General features: G+C 38.4%; 1 protein-coding gene across 9 annotated transcripts in view; it reads left to right on the forward strand.

Annotated features, from left to right (window-relative positions):
• CPEB3 (cytoplasmic polyadenylation element binding protein 3) overlaps positions 1–22,171 on the forward strand; it is a 172,564-nt gene that overhangs the window by 145,623 nt on the left and 4,770 nt on the right. For all 9 annotated transcript variants that reach the window (XM_079137567.1, XM_079137568.1, XM_079137566.1 and 6 more), the window contains one exon: positions 4,821–5,002. In XM_079137567.1, the coding sequence (XP_078993693.1) occupies positions 4,821–5,002 (182 nt within the window). The remainder of the gene's footprint in view (positions 1–4,820; positions 5,003–22,171) is intronic.

The following is a 22,171-nucleotide window of genomic DNA, read 5'->3' on the forward strand; positions in this document are numbered from 1 at the left end:
ATCCTATATCAAGTTTCTCAATAGCAGAAACTTTTTTGCCTAGTCCAAAGTTTGGTATGAAATGTCCCAAATAAACTCCAGATTTAACATACTAGTTCAATTAGCTGCATTTGCCTGTAGGGCTAAGAACTTTTCTAATGTTAGTATGTGTTTTTGCTCTTCCCTTACCCACATTTGCTGTCAGACTTTGCTGTATCAATGACAGATAGAGAAATATTAGCATAAAGCCAAAGTAAGACTGGGGTGATTGCTGTGTGTAGTGTAGAAACCAGGGCAGCTTGATATTAAGCAAAGATTTATGAATAGAGGGGAAAACAGCCTCTGAACAAAACTAAACATTTGAGTATCAGTCTACTAGGCAGTGTGCTTAGAGCTCTGCTTTATGTTTAATCTTCTTGATGACCCTATGAGATTTGTAAGTGGTAGACTTTGCATTTGAGAGATGAGGAAGCAGAGTTCAGATGGAGTGATTGGTCTAAGACCACAATAAGTGAAAATGATGAGAGTCATTCTTAGATCTCCACACTTCAAGTTAGGGGCTCTTTGTACAAAAAGAAGATGCTTTATCAAGCTAAGATGTGGGATGTTGTTTCAGTAACAGTCACCTTGATATCAATTACATTCAATATAGTTAAACACTCTTTCTTTGACTTGGTTGTTCATACCATCTGTTTAAAACTATTAACTTACCAACATCTGATGTAGAATGGAAGCATATAAGCACATTTTTTTTTTTATGCATGTGAACTGCCTTGTGAACCAACCCAGGAACTGTGGGAAATTTAGAAAGTTCCACTGGTCAAATTCAATCTTCCTTTGTTTCAAAAGTAGCTACCCTGTGCCTCTTTCCCATGTGTGTTGTCCTTATTTCCAAAATAAAGAAATGTGACTTTTAGATTTAGTTTAGAATGTGTTGATATTTCCCTGGGGAATCCTTGGTCCTCTGCCACTCCATTTGGCTCTCAGTGTCTCAGACTTAGACATTGCCTTAGGACTGGGTTTGAAATGTAATTAAATGATAAGAACATGACCCTGGGGTAGAGCAGAGTGGAGGAATTATGATTTCCTCTCTGGTGAATGAGATCCTTTCCCATATTTCTGAAGGTTCAGAAGCAAGTTCAAGAAACTATAATTAGAGTTCAGATGCAACTTCAGAGGCAGAGTCACCACAACCCAGAAGATCTTGTGGGGATATGGTATGCTCTACACAGCTGCAGTATTCTTGTTTCCCTCTTCAGTTTGTGGCACAAGGAAGCACATCACAAGAGCTACTGCGTGGATTAGACCCATAGTCGTGTCTCCATGATGAAAGTTGGTCATGAGATGACTTGAGTTGACTTAACGAGTACGGAGCATTTTGTCCAAAATAAAGTATGTCCTTGGATGTGACTGCCACACCTGTTAATTTCCCACCCCTGTGGTGATCAGGCAGACCCTGATAACACTGACTAGATGGGAAGGAAAAAATAAAAAGTGGTTCGGAGAGTCCTGACTTCCACATGGACCCTGCTCGTTGTCACCTCTTTGTGAACTCCAGAACTCTTCATCTGCATGCTCAGTATGATCTGGTACTTTCATCTTCCTGGGGTTAAATGTTAATGACATGCTCCTGGGTGCTACTCTTTCTTTTCCTTCTACAGAAGTTAGTTTAGAATGAAGGAGGATTCCCTGTCATAGACTTAGTGGCTTTACTCTATTCCCATTATCACATGTTTGGACTGGGAATGTAGCTTGGTGGTAAAGTGCTTGCCTAAGACCCTGGGTTCAATTCCCAGTATTAAAAGGAAGAAGAAGAAGACACATCCTTTATCCAGGACTCAGATTTCATGAGCAGGGTTGAGCTCACAGATAGAGATGAACCTGTGAAGATTTTAGTTGACTCTTGCTAGACCTTTTGAGCTTTTTCCTTCCTTTTTTTACGCTACCCTCCAACTAGTCTCCTCATCTCTCTTGTCTTCCCATCAGAGGCAGGAGACTTTCCTATATTGACTAATAGTACTTACTCTAAAGAAGGCTTTAAAACCTAGCTTCTAAAAATAGCTGTACATTCTAACATTTGTTGGTAAATTTGTACCTTCTATTAAGAAGAAAAGTCAGATTGAACATTTGTAGGTTTACTCTTTGTTTTCATTAGTTACATACAGTAGTGGGTGGATTAAATTAGCTCTTTTTAAAATGCTGTTTTTATAGCATTAGAAATATTGAAAAAAAGGTGTCACTAATTGAAAAATTGTTTTCTCAGTAATGGCATTCCTCTGGTGTTTGAACCTCGAATGAAGTCTGCCTGCAGGAAGTGCTGACTTACTAGTCAAATAAAAGACCAAATACAAACAGCAGTTGTTTGTTATCTACTTTTCTTCAAGAGTGATCAGAATATTAGACTTTCTATAATTAAAATACAGATTAAGGTAGAGAAATGGGAAATTTGCATCATCTCTTCCATAAAACTCTTCTTTAGTCACTAGTATGTCAACAAATTATCTTCACTCAAGTGAGACATTGTAGGCTCAAATGTCTTCAGACTTTGCTGGCCAAGAAAATGACTATATACAAACTCATAAATGGAAATGATTTATTTATAATCAGTTTTCATAAAAGCATACATGCATGAGCATTTCTGCTTCCTATCAAAAGTACTTACCTGCCAGCAACATCAGTCATGATGTAATCTTTGGCACATGAAGATGATTTTCTAGCAGGTAGATTCACAGATAATGGAATGTTTGTGGAAGATGCCTTCTCTGGCATCAGAGGATCCCAAAGATTCTTTTGGAAACCACTATGGTTTAGAAGAACCTGTGGCTACAGGAACTCTCCTCCTTAACTGGAGGTTCAAGCTTACAATAGGTGTACATTCTTTATTGATCACATGCCTTCTTGAGTCCTTCATATTGTGGAAGACACATGCCATTTGGTCCATTGCTGGTATTCTTTTCTTGGGTACTCATGAAGCATGGAGAGTGTTCCCATCCTTTTTCTAATCCATGAGAAACCTGGTCTTTGGAATTTAATTTTCAGTGCTCATTTGAACCAGTAAGGGAAATTCACTAATGACTTCAATTGAGAATTAAACCTACGTTGAGTTTCTTGGTCTCTGTTATGGGAATAACACTAGCTATATGGGGAGAAGCTTAAGCCATCAGAGGTTGTTGGGATGAAGTGTGGATAACCATTGAACTTTGATATTGAGGGTTTGGGTACAATTCTTGTTGCATCATCCAAATGAATGTGATTCCAGGATCCTGCCCAGACTTCAGTGGAGTCCAGTTGGCTCTAATCCACAATGCTCCCTTGACTGATATGACTCAGTAATTCTGACCATAATAGGAAAATTGGGATGACTTTTGCTGCTCTACCTTTAGTAGCACTTCCTCTTAGGCTTAGTTATTGCTAGCTTATTTTCTTTCTTGAAAGTTACCTGTTGGTTATAGGTTATTCTTCCTATTAAAAATAAGCACTTAGAAAGTAGTCACCAATATTAAGCAGTCTGATATGGAAAGAAATTTCGAAGAAGTAAAAATGACAACTTTTCTAATATGATGGCACAGTTTTTCCTACTGCCTCAACAGCTTTGAATTAGAGGAACCAGTAATACGTGGCTCTCCTTTTATTTGTAGAAATTTCAATGGGAGGGCAGTTCTTACACAGTTCTGCCCTATAACCCTTGTATCTGATGCAGACCTCTCCCCGCCCCCACAACCCCACCAGATTGTGGTGCTTTTCTTCTCTCCAGATTCTGATTTTTGTGGAGCTCTCCTGTGTGGGTTTTGCACAGGCTCTCTGGCCCAGGTCATCCTGTCTTCCCTGACTTCTGCTTTCCAAACACCATATGGAAGTATTGGAGGAAAATGGGTGTTTGGGTTGCTTCCCAGGGTAGGGCTGAGTCTTTTGGATTAATACTATGACCTGAAAGGAATGGTCATACGTGGAGGAGGTGCTATCCAGTATCAAGTAAACAATTATCTTCAGGCAATTTAGGATGCAGGTAAGTGTATATGTCTCTCCATGATACCTGTATGGTGGGGATAATTTTTGAATATCATACCTTTGGAATGATCCATTTTCTAAATGCCTTCTCTAAAAGTGTTTTGTACATATACCAATACAAAGGCAAGAAATGTGACAAGGAGAGCAGATCAGACCTTTGGACCTATAGCGAGGTACAGGATTGGTATGTTTTACTCCTTGTGTAGCAATTCAGAGCTTCCTAAAGCTAAGTCTCAATAAATGTTCATTGCTTCTATTGTCATTATTATTATTATTATTTAGACTTCTATGTGAAATGTTAGTATGGGGATTTCTCAGTTAGAATAAAATATACTCTAAATAAAAATGGAGACTTACTTTTAAATCTTTAAATTTAATGTCTCTAGTTAAAATGAGGAGTTGATTCTTTCTGTATCTTATTCCTAGTATAACAGTGTGACATTAGTAATTGCTTTCAGCCTTAGACATCAGTAAATAGAATTTTTTCTTCATAACTTGTTATGGTATCATGAAATTCTTTGCCTACCCGGGGCCTGTTCCAGATACTAAGCTGTTAGAAATTAGAACAGGATTACTGATAGAGCATTCTTTCTATACGGTAGCTTTAAGTTCTGATTATGTAAACTCTTGTGTGTATGTGTGTATACTCTTTTCATTTTATTTTAAAATATCCTGTGAGTAGCTTCCCTACTTAAGTTGTAAGACTGATATGGACATTCTTCATGATGCTTAGCATGGGTTTTTCTTTTCTTAATTACATTGCATGAGCCTTCTTTTCTTGGGTGAAAGTACTTTCCAAATATTTATACACATCCATGTTTATTTTCTTGCAGTTGAATTGGCAATGATCATGGACCGTTTGTACGGTGGTGTCTGCTATGCTGGCATTGATACGGACCCAGAGCTGAAGTACCCCAAAGGTGCTGGCCGTGTGGCGTTCTCCAATCAGCAGAGTTATATTGCAGCCATCAGTGCACGCTTTGTGCAGCTTCAACACAATGACATTGACAAACGGGTAAGCAACCACTTAGGGTGGAGTTGCTATGGGAAAGAAATGAAGATGATTCTATGAGTCCCTGGGAAGAAAAGCACCTGGTGGTCATAAGTAGCAGCTCTACTTTGCATGGCATTGGTCCATGAGTCCATCTAGGCTGCTGAAAAGAAAGCCCTCTTGGTGTTTGAGGTGTTAATGGACCTTCTGCTTCACCTATCCCCAGGGTGATGCTACACTTATGAAAATAAGTCTACAGAATTAGCACACAAGACCAATGCTATTCAAAGATGATGCTAACAGTGGATTAACAAAGGTTGAGAACTGGTGATCTGTATGATCTTCATAATGTTCTTAAATCAAATAGGGCTTGGATTAACGTTTATATTTTAAGGAATATGATAAGATTCTGAACTTTTAATCCTTTTAAAATTTTTTTTAGTTCTAGATGGACACAATATCTCCACTTCATTTATTTACTTTTGTGTGGTACTGAGGATCAAACCCAGTGCCTCACACATGTGAGGCAAGCATTCTACCACTGAGCTATAATCCCAACCCTGAACTTCTATTAGAAAAAAAAAATTACATCATACGTAGTAGCAATCATTGAAACCTAATAGCTGCTGTCCCCTTCAATCTCCTCTCCATCTCCCTATAGTTTCACTGCTTATGAAATATACATGTGTGTTATCTGCCATTTTGCTCATTGATATTGCATGTCTGGCCTCTAGAGACTTTGAGTGTGCTCTCATGATCTAAAGAGTGGGTGTGGTGGAATTGGGATGCTCCTCTGGTTGGTGGACAGGAACAGGGTTTAAATCCCTTAAATCCTACATCTGCCCCTATTTGGAAACTTGGGGGAATGGAAGGTGGTAGGAGCTAATCTGGGACCTGTCTTACTAAATGTAAAGAGTAAATAGGAGACTCGTACGAGGGCTTGAATTCCTGCCTGTGCAATTGTACAGTGGCTGTTGTTGTTTCTTAAGTAAAGGATCTTCTTGAGGTATGCACTGGACTAGAATTAGCAAAGTAGTAAATATGTCCTATTATAAAGTTTCACCTATACTTTCTACAGTCATCTTTGGCTCATTTTGTAATAACTGACAAATGTAGGAAGTGAAAATTTCAGTTGGTGATAGATTTTTCATATTTAGCAAGATTATTTAAAAAATATATATATATATATTAGTTGTTGATGGACCTTTATTTAATTTATTTACTTATATGTGGTGCTGAGAATCAAACCCAGTGCCTCACACATGCTCTATGGCTGAGCCATAACCCCAGCCCCAAGAATTATGTTTTTGTTTAGACGTGTATCAAATTACAAAAGGCTGTGCTTAGAATAAACATTCTATGAACTCCTTAGAGTAAGTGGCAGTAAGTAAAGCCCAGTGGTGCACACCTGTAATTCCAATGACTTCAGAGGCTGAGGCAGAAGGATCTCAAGTTGAAGGCCAGCCTCAGCAACTTAGACCCTGTCTCAAAATAGAAAACTTTTTTAAAAAATGAAAATAAATCTGTTAGTGGTAGCAATTTGTTTTTTAACTAAAATGAATCAATTATTTTCAGAATTTTTAAATGCTCTTTGAATTAATGGAGAGTCAGGTAATAATGATTCAGCTCCATTCCTAGTTTTCAAGTAGCCATAGCAACCCAAGCTCTCTCTTGTAATTGTAATCCCCCTACTAGACTCTAAGCTCACAGCAATGGGCCTGGTGTCTGTCTTATTCTTTCCCTGGTCCTCAGTGCATACCCATTGCTTGATTTGGTCTGAGATGTTTGATAAACTTTCCTTAAATTAACAAATGGTGCTGCTTGGAGAGTTTTCTTATTTGGTGATCCGATATGGCAGAGTCTTTACATTGAGACTGCTGTTGCACCTATCACTCACAAACCCAGGCAAAAAACTTAAGCAGAAGAGCCTTGAGTTCTCATTTATATGAAAGAAGCTTTCTTGGGTCCCCTCTGAAGCTAGAGCCAGTGACTGTACAGTAGGTGGATTTTGGGAATGACAAAAGAGAACCTAGGGGAGTCCTCTGAATGGGAGACCTGATGAAAGTGGCAGAGTCCCTACACTTTCCTTCCTTGCCTCAGGGCCTAGAGGCATGAGCTTTGCTTCATGTGCTTTGTTTGTCTTGACCAGTATAAAAACCTTTTTCTTTATTATGAGATGTGGAAGCCAGCTTCCATCTTGAATAGGGCTCCTTTTTCATTGTTCATTTATAAATAAACATTACACTCCCTTCCCTTAAACTATTATTCCATCAGGTTGTGTTTTCATTGAATATAGTCAACACAATACTTTGTTGTCCCTGGCATTTTTGAGCCTTTTTCAACTGTCCTTCATAAATGCATTTTAGGTTCATTTAATAGTTTGATTTTTATTCATCTTTCTATCAAAGCTTAAATTTGAACTTTCCATAGACTTTCTTTCACATACAAGCACATTATTACTTCCTTAGGTAATGCCATTTTTCTCAGAAAAGATAATTGTCTGCTCATGATGGTTAACAGAGAATTTTTGTCATTAAGCACACCTTTATTTCAGGAACATACACATTGCATTGAAGATTCTGAAATACTCCGTGTGTCAAGGACCTGTGACTGCCTATGCCTACATACTCTTTCCTTTGCTATTGAAAATTCCTCATTTATTCTCTCCTTCCTTCACATGTGACCCTAGAGTTGCCTTTAAGTCAAGACCTTGGATGTTTTAAATAGCATCAACCTTTATAACCTTTCTACTCAAAGGAGCCTCTGTTGATCTCTGCAACATTATAAATGGAGATTCAGTGGAATCTGAAATTCTTTAACTATCACTGGCATTTTAAGGGCCACTCTTCGTTTGCAATCCTTATCCATTTCATTCTTTACCCAGAGAAAAGTAGGCGAGATTACCTGCAGTGAGCAGTGTCTGCCCATCAGGCCAGACAATTCATTTAAGGTTCTGGAACCACAGAAGTGCTAAGCTATCTGAGGTGTGTGCTCTCAGGTTTCACCTTTCTTGTATAAACAGTGGAAGGTACATGCAAAAGAAATTGGTATACTTTTTCACTTCTTTTGTGTCTAACCATTTTTTTTTTTCAAAAGAGACATCTTTTGGAGAATTTGTATTCATTTATTATTATTATTGTTGCCACACTCTTAGATGGAGTAGTTTTTAAGGAAAATGTGACCTTTAATAGATTTGATTGTTTCTCAACATCTTAGAGACTTTGGGACTTTTCTGTGAATACAAAATGATATATGTCAATATGCAACATTTATAGGAACAGTCAATTCTGTGAGTTTAGCATGTTCATCTCTGTTATCATTTCACTCACCCATAATATCGTGGTATTTAAGAGGTGGTTTCTAACAGCTTTTTTGAGCTGTTTTATGGTAATTAAATTTATAATTCATTTGAAGTATACAATTGAAAATTTTTAGCATATTTGCATAACTGTGCCACCATTACCACAATCAGTTTTAGAACATAGAGGTATTTTAACACACAGTCTTTAAGTGTGCTATAATCAATTTACAATAACAACAGTGGGGGAGGGGACATGTTGCATTTATCCTCTATATTCACTCAGCTTATTATAGGGTGAGAAGCCTACTTATTTAAGCTGTCATCTTCAAAGTCAGGGAAACAGAATAACCAAGGCTCTTGGGGCAAACTTCTGAACCCTGTTATAGTGTGATCAGGGTCCCCTTGTTGAACACATTGATAAATTCTCCAACATATCAGTAACTTTCTGCTGTGACATGACTAGCTGTAGGAGGACTAACAGAGATGGAATGGCCTTCTAGTAGTTCTTTACAGAGCTGCCATGATCTTGACTGTGCCACTTGTGTCTGAATGGGAGTGCTTGGCACACAGCAGGCATTCAAATATGTGTAGAATAAGTAGGATGATATATGGAACAGCAAGGACTAACAGCAGCCTTGGAAGGCTGTCAGAGATACTGGATATCTTGTCGTCTCCTACCTAGACATCTAGAGTAGTTTCCTTGTTGGTGTCCCCATCAGTTTTATCCCATCTCCAACTCATTCTTTTCAAAGCAGAGTGATCTTTTAAAATCCTTATTTGAAACAAGTCATTCCTCTCCTTTAAACCTTTTGATTATGTTCTACTGCTTTTCAGATAAAGGTAAAAATCCTTGAATTTCCCTAAATGACCCTTCATGCAATACATACTTGTGCCTCAGCTCTCCCTTCTTCTTTCCTTATCTTAAGCCAGCAACAGTGGCCTTTTTCTTCTTAGGGTTATTATACCTATTACTACTGCCTGGCTAATACTTGCTTTTCCTTCAGGTCTCAACTTAATTATGATAATTTAGGAATCCTTCCATTGGAATTTATACCTCCATAGATATCATAATACCATCTATTATTCCTTTGTGGCATTAAATATCACTGTAATGAAATAAGACTTTGTTTAATGTCCATCTACTCTCTTAGAATATAAAGGATAATGACTATATTTTTCAGATTAGTAACTTTGTCCTCAAAATGTGATACATAGTGGACAAGCTTTGATTATTTTTGAATGAATGAGTGATTTATTGAACGAACTGCTGATTGAGAGGTGGCCTTTATTCTACCAACCTTTGGGCATCCATCTGTCCACCAGAGGACTTTGCAGTTGTCCTTTTCTACTTGGTTAAGAACATTCACTTATGTAATAAAAAAATAAAATAAAAAATAGGTTTGGCTATTTAGAATATCAAAAAATATCCTTTTAGCACACTTAATAATGTGCTAAAGCTGGACTTAACCTCAGGTGTGTTCTGGTTCAAGCCCCTTTATTTTGCAACAGGGAGAGAATCTAGGAGATGTTTGGAGACTTTCTCAGGATTCCTAATGAGTAAGAGCAGATCTGCTCCTGCTTGTGGAACTCCCTCTCTCAGCTGGCTGCCCACCCAGGGCCTAATGTTTCTTCAAACCCACTTCTTCCATGGACTTCTTTTTCTACAAGTCTGGGTTAGGAGTCTTTGAGATCATAGACTCCATGTTGCAGTTTATGTTTCAGTATTTCAGATAACTTTTCAGGAACATACACATTGCATAGAGCAAGGCAAAAAGGAGTTATCAGTAATTTCTAGTATGTCTGTAGATCATTTTGAACATTAACAAAATGAGTTGGAATTTTTTCTGTGATTTTTGTGGTTGTTTTGCTTTTCACGTTTACGAAGTCTTCATGGAAAACCTTGTTCAAGTTGATGCGAACCAAGGCAACTTCACTGAATTATAAAGTGAAAATATTTGGCATTTTCAATGTCATGGTGACCCTTAGAAAATTATTATTGTAAATGTCAGAACAGAATTCATGCTTCAGTTTTTACTTCCAAAGAAAAATGAGCATCTTGAAATAAGTTAATTAAGGCTTATAGTGTCCATATTTTATGGCTGAAGTTCACTACAGTTAGCAAGTTGACAATGATGAGGTTGTGTGGTGCTCAGCACAGCACTTCCCAGTGTGTCTTCTGCCTCTTCTGCTGATGATCCACTCTCATGGATAACAGAGGCTCCCTTGAACATTAATGAGGGGGAGCATTTATGCCATGACCATTGAAGTGTTAGAGGAGATAGACCCTAGGCCCTTCTCTATCCCTACCTCCCAAAGAACCATTACTATAGGGAAAAAAAAGAGTTCTGGCCTGAGAATTGGGAAATCTGAATCAACTCCTGGCTTTTCTCAATCTTGGTATGACTTTGAAGCTCCTTAGCCTTTTCCCTAAATTGCATTGTCCTGTGGTAGTCAGAACACCAATCTGGGTTTATTGCACAAATAATGACAGTTGGAGAAGTGCTTTGGGAAGTTCTCAGACTATACAGATATTAACTTATATTATTGCTGAGCCTGACCTATTTAAACTGTGCTATTGCCTAACCGTTGTTCCAAGACTAATTGTTGACTTCTTTTTGAAAGTACCTACTTAGCCCCTTAATATAAAGATAATGAAGTAGTTGAAGTTGGCACTGAAAAAAAATTAACTTTTGTGCCAGTCTACCAACATATTGTTTTGGATGTTAGCCAAGACACACATGTAGAGACTTTCAAGTTCCTTTTATAGATGTAAACACCTGGGTACATTTTCTGTTTAAAAGATTGAAGGATTTTTTTTCAGATGGTATCAGTGGTGCATGCCTATAATCCCAATCACCAGGAAAGCCACGGCAGGGGGATTGCAAATTTGAAGCCAACCTGGGCAATTTAGTGAGACCCTGTCTCAAAAGAGAAATAATAAAGGGCTAGGAGATGTAACTAAGTGGTAGAGCACCCCTGGTCTCAATCCCCAGTACTGGATGGGTGGGTTGGGGAGTGCAAAGAATTGAAGCTTTTTTTTTTTTTTCTAGTCTAGAAATAAGTGTTTTTACCAATATATTTCCTCTGATAAAAAATATTTTGCACCTGGAATAAAATAGAAGTTAGGATTAAATTTTGCTTATATTCTTTTGAATAGTGTTTCTGTGAAAAACTGAAACAGTTAAAAATATTTAAATACAATAAGAGCCAAAGATGTCACCTGTACTCATTCTCTCTATTTAAGTGGTATTTTTAGAAGTAATGCCAAATGAATTAAGATGTGAAAGCTCAAAGATAATAGAATGAGACAAATATCATTACCCTATGTACACATATGATTACGCAAACGGTGTGACTCTGCTTTGTGTACAACCAGAGAAACGAAAGTTGCACCCCATTCGTGTGCAGTGAATCAAAATTAAAAAAAAAAAAAAATGTCAAAACTCTGCTAAATCCAGTTTTCTTTATAACACAAGTCTGGGTCACTATGTATGAAAAATTTTTGTAGTATGACAAGTGAAATCATTGAAAATGGGTAATCTTTTTACATAGCCATTTTTCTACTCTTTTGTCTACTTTGTGAGGTCATAAGAAAATTTGTGAAGGGTAGAATCAGTTGAATCTCCCTTACACTAGCAAAAACATGATTATATTAATATGAACAATTTACTTATAAAAATATGAGCCCCTCCCAACTAGTCATTAACACTACTTGGTCATGTTGTCTAATAGAAATCTGCACGTTAGATTTTTATAATTTTAAGTGCATGATGTAGTAGACATTGATTATAGTTTCCTAATTCAGCTCATTGAAACCTTTTTACTGGTGGAAGAGGTAATAGAATCAGCCAATCTGGGGTTTTAGTCTAGCCTGTACCGTTTATTATGTAGCTTGAAGGAAGAAAGAGAACAGAGAGAATGATGCTTTTGAAAACTAAAGCATTTTATTAAAACATTTATGTGAAACTATGAATGATTAATATTTGAGATGTTCTAGAAGATGCTTATTAAATACAATTTTTTGGAATTTCAAGTGAGTGAGGGGGTTACGTATTTCAGGCAAGGTAGGAGTAAAGTTGGTTGATGATTTGAGTTTTTAAAACAGGAGGAGGAGCTTTGAGAAGGTAGTCTGTCCTACCTGGGAATTTGTTCCTAGAATTAATTCCCCTAAATAATTATTCCCCAATGTGTGCTACCTAAAACATGAGTCTCTTGGGATTTTAATACCTAGTTTATTTTTAAAATCTGTTTCTGAGTCAAATGAATTTAAAAGTGATTGCTTAAAGAAAGTTAGAATGGTTTATTTTAGGACATATTAGAAATTTTTTTACATATTAATTTTCATTATAAAGATCCAAGAAGGAGACTATGCAATTTTTCACCAAGTTTTTGGATCATAAAACTCTTCTGAAATGTACATGTCTTGGGAACAATGTCCTAGGGAACCCAGTTGAGAAAATGCTGCTTTCAGCTTTTTCTTCTTTCAGTTTTTCTATCGTTCCTGCTCTAATTACATAAAAGCAGCATACAGTTTAATAAGTAGTTCATTGTTTTCCCCTTCCTCAGTCCCTTTTTCCCAAGTGTATCCCACCTACCACATTTTCTGTCTACAGAAGGTTTGGGGTGGGCATGGGATTGGCAGCTGCTTGTGCATCATGGTGGTGGGGCATTGAAGCTGTGGCTGGTAGCCCTGGAGTAGTCATACTGTGTGTGTGTGTGTGTGTGTGTGTGTTGCTTGGGATGGAACCTAGGTCCTTGCACATATTGGGCAAGTGCTCTACCACTGAGCTGTATCCCAGCTCTAATATGTATAATTCCTTATTTTTGATTATTTGAGATTATCTGTTGCATAGTTCTGAAATATCATCTTAAATGTGTCTATATAACAAGGAAAAATGGGTTTGAAATGACATTGACAAATAATGTTCCTTTGACTCTATTTTAGCTTAATATTGAAGACAGATAGTAACTTTCAATTAGACAAGTTGGGGGTCTCTGATTCTTAAAGAACATTTTGATAGCTAAACCGCAGCACATAATTTTTGCTTTGAATAGCATGCTCTTTAAAATAGTTCATTTTCAATTTATCTTTTGTTCCTTTCTTTGCTGGCACCTTAATTTTCACATATTTAATTATCATCTTCTCTCTCCCCTCTCTCCCTCCCTGCTGGAAACACATTGAGCTTGAATTTGTGAAAACTCCCAGAGGTATTGTATTTTTAGCTTATATGAAGATTAATATGACCTAGCAACCTACTAACAGAAGTATTGACAATATTACACTTTGTCCCTGGCCACAACTGGAGTAGATAAGATGACTCAATAGCGATAAGATGACTCAATATCAATAAGAGTGAGGGCTCTGCTGACTCATCCCAGGACTGTTTGTACTCCTAACCTTGGTTGTGACTCCTACAACCCAGCCTTTGTCCTGCTGCTGTCACCTGCCCTATCTGATCTGGCTTGAAAGCCTCCTAACTGTGTCTATAGCTGGGTTTGACTTGGCCCTTGAGAATTAACACCCAGAAGTGAGTGAGAATATCATCTGAACTCATTCTACCTGGGCTTATTTTGAAACACTGGGCATCTCATAGCCTTTGACTAGAAACAGTTTTTTAAAGGGAATTTGGATCATGTAAAGAAAGAGAAAGATCTTCTCTGAATGGAATGGAACCGAACATTTGTGTTGAGCCCCTCCTTTCTTGTTGTGAGTCCTGATTTCTCCTGTCCTGTTCTGCCTGTCTTTTCATGTGTCCTGCCTTGGAATTATGAGCAATTTTAATATGAAAATTCTTTTAGAGTGGTTAAAATAGTTTTTTCCTGCTCTTATCTGAGCATAGAGGGTGTTTGTGAAATCAATCTCCATTTCTTATGTAACTGCCTCAGTAAAGCACGCAGTCTCTTTAACCTTAGAGGTCAGGTGGTATCTGTCAGTTGGCAATTTCTGGGTGAGGGCTTCTTATTTGGAAGAGCTGGTCCAAACTAAAGCTGTAGGTTGTGTCATAGCCAGGGTGCTATGCTCCTGTTTACCTGTACACCCTGACAGGGTGCTGCCACAACAGTTACTCAGTTCAGATTTTTAACCACTTTCTAGCCCATTGTTCCCCACAATACATTCTTCTGTTACTAGAACTTGGTTGAGAACCAATTTATCGCCACATTCCTACTCCATTCCCAGTCAACATGGAGGAAACCAGGCACAGGAGGATCCATCTGCACTGTTCAGGATACTGTCCACTGACCCTCCTGTTTTCCAGAAAGAGAAAGCTTCAGGCTGTAGTGCTCACAGATCTCTGCACTCTATAAACATATAGCAGTGGTGTTGGCATAGAGCCCTGCCATGCAACAATAAGCATATTTTGAACTGTAGGAAAGGAACAAGGATCGTTTCAGATCTTTCATTCCCTATCACCTCAGAATATGAACAATGGTAAGGTCCATCCTCTATAAAGTTTTGAAAACAAAATCCAAACCATTTCCCCTATAGATTAAAAAAAAAAATCTACCCCAGGTCAATTCTAAAATTAACCACTGAATTTGCCATATCTGGAAGATTATACAAAACTTTGTTGCTAAGGAAAAGTTATTTTCATGTTGCTACTTTGATTTCCTCTGATCTGTCATCTTCTAAATAGCAGGATTCCAGCTCCATAGACAAATGAAAAACTAAAAATATACATTTAGAAGTTCTTAGTATTTTCAGCTGGTGGAAGACCTGCTTCAGCAACTGGAAAGATATGGTGTCGAATGGGAATGTCAATGAGTCTGCTGTGGACTCATTAGACCTGGATGAATGTACTCTGTGACACATACCAAGATTATTAGCAAATTATGTTTGAAAGCTTTGAGTGCTCCAAATTGAATGTTTTTCCAAGAAGCAACATTGTGCCAGGTGATAGGAAACGGCTTGCTTAGTGAGCCAAAGCTCTTTCATGGAATGCCCAGGATCACTCCAAGGTTAAATCTAGAAATAGGGACACTTATACTCTGCCCTTATCTTTTTAAACACTTTTCCTTTAAATAATTAAACAACTTTAAGTATTCAGTGCTGCTCTTTCCCTAACCATTTGTATATATATGAACAAAACTTTAATGCATTATCACTGATGTCCATCTGATTTGACTATGAAGAGACATGCTTTGTGGCTTTGGTTGATCCAGATTTTTAAAGGCTAGACAGAATTCAAGTGTGAGTTCAAACTATGACTTATCCAGATTCTAAAGGGACTGTTGGCTTGTGTTGATTTTCAGGGTCCCAGATTTTACTTTTTTAAGTATGCAATTTGATCAGTTTTAACATGTATGTAACCAATTTAATCAATATAAAAAGAATTTCCATTACTTTTTTAAAATTTAAAACCATGCAGACTGTGTTTCCTGCATGATGTATTACATTAGAAATCAATCGCCTTAAGATATAATAGAACCCCAATCCCACATGTCAACTATTTCAAAATTATATAGCACACTTATAAATATCTCAGAGGTCAATGAAGAAAGCACAAGAAAAGTAAATAAAAAGTGCTTTGAACTAAGTGATAAAGCTTAAAATATCAATATCTGGGATGAAACAGTACTCAGATGAACATTTATAACTTCAAGAACTTGTATCAGAAAGAAGCTAGATTAGCAATCAAATTATTTTGAAATTATGTAGTAAAAAGTTAAAATAAGAGTAGGAACAAAAATATATGAAATATAGAAGAAATAATACAGCTAAAATTTGATAAAAATCAAGTCTAATCAAGAAAAAAGAACACAAAATTAATATCAATGGAAAGGAGGCTATCAAAATACTGCTGTGGGCCCTGTATACATTTATGATTACACTACTGGTGTGACTCAGCACCCATGTACAGCCAGAGGAATGAGAAGTTAAGCTCAATTAGAATAAATTTTAAAAATTTAAAAATTAAATAAAATAAAAACCTGTACATGGAAAAAGAATTACCCTATGGATGCTAAAAATATATTAAGGTAATATTACAATTATATGCCAACATATGTGAGAGTTTACATAACGTGGTCTATATCAGAGAAGGATTCATGTGCTACTGAGAAGAAAGTGTATTCAGTAATTGATGGATGAAATAATCTATGTATGTTAAGTCTAAATTATCAATTGTATTTTTTACTTTTGAGAGCTTCTTTATTTAGTTTTGTTTGGAGGATCCATCCAGTGTTGATAGGCATGTTAAAGTTACCCAGTAGTATGTACTGTGATCTATTTGATTCTTGAAATTGAGAAGAGCTTGTTTGATGTACATAGATGCTCCATTGTTTGATTCATAAATATGATTGTTATGTTTTGTTGATGTATAATTCCCTTAAGCAATATGAATTGGCCTTTTTTGTCCCTTCTGATTTACTTTGGCTTAAAGTCTACTTTAATCTGGTATGAGGATAGAAACCCCTGCTTGTTTACACAATTCAGGGTCCCAGATTAACTGCTGAAATGCAGCCGTTGGGGGGAATTCAGCATTCTTATTTGAGGTGACATGTTCCCTCAGATTTTCTCAGACCTTAGGAATTTATTTTAAAAAAAAAGTGAACTTGGATTGAAATTTCTCCCTATTAGTTGGAAGGAGTATTCTAACATTTCAATTATGAATGCTTTTGTCTTAGGTAATGTGTTTGCAACCTGCTTAACTTAATGACTGATTACCTGCTTAATGACTGATTATCCAACGTGGGTGACATTATCTGTCCTGGCACGTAGGCTCTGGTCAGCGTCTGCTAGACTTAGTGCTGTTGAGTTGCCTTTAACTATTAAAGATTTTGCATCAGCAGCTTACTGATATTATCATTAGCTGATTTCTTACATCTCTTTATAGCTCCTGTTTGTGGTCTGATTTCTCAAAGAAGCCTAATAAGTTAAAAAATTCTAAGAAACCAAATTCCTCATTATCAAGGTTAATAACCTATATAACTCATTTCTGCCAGCTATGAGAATATTTCTGAAACAAACACATGCTGTGTTGGGCTCACACTGAACAGTTTCTGTTGGGCAGCCTCAAACTGCAGTTTCTCCTTCTTATCCTGGAAATGCTGTGAATGTCTATGGCCAGGTTATAAATGTTTCCACCAAAAACTGTGGCCTTCTTTCAGCAATGGCATGTAGGAATTCCAAGTGAGTCAGGTCTTTCTCACAGTATCGTGTCCTTCTGAAGTATGGTTCTCAGAATAAAAAACCAGAGTTGAGGTTTCTTTGCCAGAGGACATTTGATTAGCCTTTCCTTTGGTCCACATGTGTGCCTCTAGTGATAAAACCTAGCCTTGCCATAGTGCTCTTAGCATTTGCCCTGGATCTCTGGGCAGCTGGAGAGAGAAGGCACACTCACTCAAGCCCTGGAGTAATTCACCTGAAGTGTAATGATGAGAGCCCTTCCCGTGAAGTCAGGAGAAAGAAATGGTGTTGACCGTTTAGTGGCCCCATCCTACTTCTCGCCCACTTTTCCATCAGGCAGTATTCTCTTATTCAAGGTCTGGGTGCTGTATTTATCTAAAGAACAGAGGTGCCCCGTCTTTGTTTTTCCCCCACGTAGCATGGCTGTTCTGCACATCTTCTCTTCTGCCTTTCCCACCCATGATCTCCAGCTCATGGTTTTTCTCATGACCTGCCGCAGATCCTTAGGTCAGGTTTGTCCTTTTGTTGGCCTCCTCGTGTCTGATTCTTGGAGTTAAAGCCTTGCTGGTGTGTGCCACTGTTTGACTGCCTCTCCTTTACACCCTGGCTCACAGCTTGTACATGTGCTGTCAACCTGTATGAACAGGTGCAAGCCTTACTTTTCTTCCTATTAAATTACAGGTTTCATTTGGCATCTTTTTCCAATTTGTCTGCTCCAACTCCATTATTTGAAATGGTTTCTTCTACTTGGCTTCCCTCCACCCATAAGCGTGCCTTACTTGCATTGGGATGGTTCATTTGGTTCTTTTCACCAAAGGGCAGGCTACACCAGGGGTTGGTCTTTGGCTAGCCTTAATATGACCTTCAGCACATAATTCAAACTGCTCCTGACATTGGCCAGTGCCTCCCTCTCTTTTCTACTACCTTTCACATCCAAGGACAGGAAATTCTGCACCTTGAATAGTTTATAGTCTCCTTAATGTACCCTCTCTGCCACTGAAAGTTGTTTAGTCATTATTTTATTTACTTTGGGAGGTCAGTTTGTTGACTGATAGCAAAATGACTACAGACAAACATTTCCTCTGGCTTGTTAGGAATAAAAACAAGTGTGAAGTCAGCTTTATTTAAGTATGGCTTTCTTTTTGTCTGTAGCATTCTAAACATATTATTCTCCTCATCCGTCTTCTATAGCCACTGGTCCATGGCTCCCATCAGTTCTTCTTATCCTTAGTGGTCATCAGTTCATCAGTAAATCACATGTGCTCTTCAGCATCCTTGGGCAAGGCCACCTCCTTCAGGCATGTGGATATTAATCCAGGTATCTCTGCAGGTAGTTGTCAGTCCTATGCCTGCAAGTCCCTTTGAAGGAGAAGGGCCAGTTTGGTCATGTGATTGACTCTGCATGGGCTTAGAGCCTTTGGGCTTTAATATAATTCAGTAACGTTATTCCCACCAGATTGATATTTCCAGAGTATCACAAGTTGATATTCCAGGTTTATGTGATTAATAGAGAAACCAGTTTTTATTTTGTTGTATTTGTTTATTAGAAAAAGTAGAATTAATTTGGATAGTCATTTAAAATATCAGATAGTAGTTCAGATGGCAATGATATGACAAAAACTACATATGGAAGTCTAGGATGTCTCTACTAAGGATTATGACCTCCTTTCAGCAGTGTCACATAAGACTCTAAGTGAGTCAGGTCCTTCTGAAACTTGAAGAAACTCTCATTAGCCACAAATTATTTCAGGGAAGAATCTATGTTGTCTTCTGTGTTTTGTTTCAGTTTTAATATAGGGGCTGGCAAGGAATATAGCAATCCATACATATTAGTCATGTGAGTAAATCCACATGAGCCAAAATAATCACCCTCTGTTAGTATGGGACAGCCTGAACAGTGTTCTTCATGTAGTTGTTCTCTTTAATTTATTTAAATTTGCAGAGTCTGGTTGGCCGCTGCCTTCTGAGAGGTTGCTGTAGCTGCCTTGCACATCTGTGTCTGCATTATTTTTAGCCATGGTGTGTGTCTCATCTTTGGGCAAGCCTCTAACTCTTCAGATCAACAGCCAGCTGCAGGTGCTGAGTGCAGCCTTGTAATGATAGCACCACTCACCCACCTGGAACACAGCCCTCCAGAAGTGTCCAGTAAAGGCCCCTGAGGGTGCAGCAGCGCTCAAAAGCCCACATCCTTTATTCTGGGCTTAAAGAGTCCTTTTGACTGGCATTTTGTGTGCAGCTTTTAGTAAGCTTAATGAAAAGGATTGGAAATCACAAACTTATACAGGGGGTTTGGAAGGTGTTATTAGACATAGCCGCAGACAGCAAGATTCTGAAGGGAGTGACAGAAAAAGTGTAAATCACCCATGGCTCTGCATCCCTGATACATCCATAATGTCTCCTGCTTACACAGGGACACTATGAATAGTATGTTTTAGTAAGGTTTTCGTCAAAAAATGTCAAAATTCAAGATACGTAAGTACCAAAAAGGGAAAGTGTCTGGCTTTTGGGATAGTAACTTATGAGGAATCCGTTACTCAGTAAGGAAGCTGATCAATAAGGCGTCACTGTGTCTCTGGCTTAGAGGCAGTCACGATGGGTCTTTATGACATCTTCTGAAGTACTTTATTGACTAGATCCCTCAAAACTCTTGGCCAGCTGGGTGTAGTGAGGGCACGCCTTTAATCTCGGTGGCTCTGGAACCTGAGGCAGGAAGATCAAAGTTCAGGGCCAGCCTCAGCAACTTAGTAAGACCCTATCTCAAAATAAAAAGAAATAATAAAAAGGGCTGGGAACATGGCTCAGTGGTTAAGTGTCTCTGGGTTCAATCCCTGGTGCAAAAAAGAAATCCTCATCCAGTAAGCTTCAACCTATCTCTTCCGCTTGAAGCGTGAATAGGTAGAAGTTTCATAAAGTTGCTAAACATCATCAGTTATTAGGGAAATGCACACCTAAGCCACAGTGAGGTTCCACTTCACGCCCCTCAGTGTGGTCATCACAGAAACAAGTCTTGGCGAGGTGGAAATTTGAACCCTGGTATTTTGTTGGTAAAAATGTAAAATGGTACAGATGCCATGGAAAACAATTTGGTAGATCCTGAAAAAACTGAACAGTGAATTGCCATGTGTGCAGTCAAGTCCATTCCTAGGTTTCTATGCAAAACAATTGCAAACAATTAAACAAACATATCCACGTGTGCTCATAGCGGCACCATTTACAATAGCCAAAAGGGGAAAACAACTCAAATGTACATCAACAGATGAAGGGGAAAAAAATGTGGTGTGTACAAAAAAAAAAGTGTGTGTGTGTGTGTGTGTGTGTGTGTGTGTGAGAGAGAGAGAGAGAGAGAGAGAGAGAGAGAGAGAGAGAGGGAGGAAGAGAAAAGAGAGAGGATATTATGTAGGCATAAAAAGCAATGAAGTACCCTGCGAGCTAAAGTGTGAATAAACCTCAAAACATCATAAGTGAAAGAAACCAGACATGAAAGGTCTCATGCAATTCTGTTTGTATGAAATATCAGGATATGTGAATGCACAGAGACAAAATATAGATGGATCATTGCCAGGGCCTGGGGGTGGGGGGTGACTAACTATTGGGTTCAGAGTCTCCTTTTGAAATATAAAAATGTTTTGGAACTAGAGAAAGAGAGTGTTGCACACATGGTGAATGTATTAAGTGCCACTGAATTGTCTGGTTAAAATTGTTTATTTTATGTAAGGAAAGAAATGAAAGGCTGAGCCTCACTGGGTACATGGAACTCTGGAATAGGTGAAAGAAAGGGTAAGGCGAGCACTCAAGGTTAGAAGAAAGTGCAGGTAGAAATAGAGACTAGCTAGAGTCAGGGAGCTGGAAGCCGGAGTGGGCACGTCATGGAGACTGACTGGAGTGTGAGTCATGGGAGAGGGAATATGCAATTTCACAAAAGCAGCCGAACTCAATCCTGTGAGCTTTTGACCAGAATAGGAGCATGGGAGTGGATTATTGAAATGTGAACATGTGCAGGAGAGTAGAACCTGGAAGACCTGGAGCTTGGTGGCCAGCACAGAGGCCCCTGAGACTGAACACATCCATGCCTGAGTTGCTAGAGAGCAAGCAGTAGGAACAATAGCTGTGCATAGTGCTTACGAGGAGCTAGGCAGTGCTTTCTATGGTTCATGCATTTACTCTTTATAGGGACCCCATAAAGTAGGAAATCGCTTTTCCCAGTGTACAGATGAAGAAACAGAGGCTCAGAGTGACAGAATCTTGACTAAGGTAGCACAGCTATTAATGTGGCCTAGATTTGAAAGCAGGCAGGTTGACTCCACAGCCACTGCAGTTTTAATTATGATGCAGAAATGTATGTAAGAGTTTTTTTTTTTTTTTTTTTGGAAGCTCATCACTTCTCAGGGGCAGTACAGCTATAATGCAGACATTTACCCCTTGGGCAACCAAGAACTGTTAACATGGCATGTCAAGTGGGTCTTCCAAATAGAAATGTTTGGTCGGCTGGTAGAACTGTAGACTGGAGCTCATGGCCAGAGGTGAAACTTTGGAGGAGGTGAGCACTGGGGCCTTCAGAAGGGAAACGGAAGCAGGAAAGTCAAGCTTCTAGCCTCCATGGCCCACTCCTCTGTGCTTCCCACCCTCTGCACCCTCCTGCCCTCCTAGAGCTTCTGGCTGCATCTAGGAGCAGCCTGAAGTGTCTGAGATTTAGCTCATCTCAGAAAGCCGCTTGCCTTGGCTCCAGCCACAGGGCTTGCTCTTCCCCAGAATGGCTATGGAGGAA

This window comes from Sciurus vulgaris, assembly GCF_902686455.1.
Source record: "Sciurus vulgaris genome assembly, chromosome: 4".
Taxonomy (NCBI): domain Eukaryota; kingdom Metazoa; phylum Chordata; class Mammalia; order Rodentia; family Sciuridae; genus Sciurus; species Sciurus vulgaris.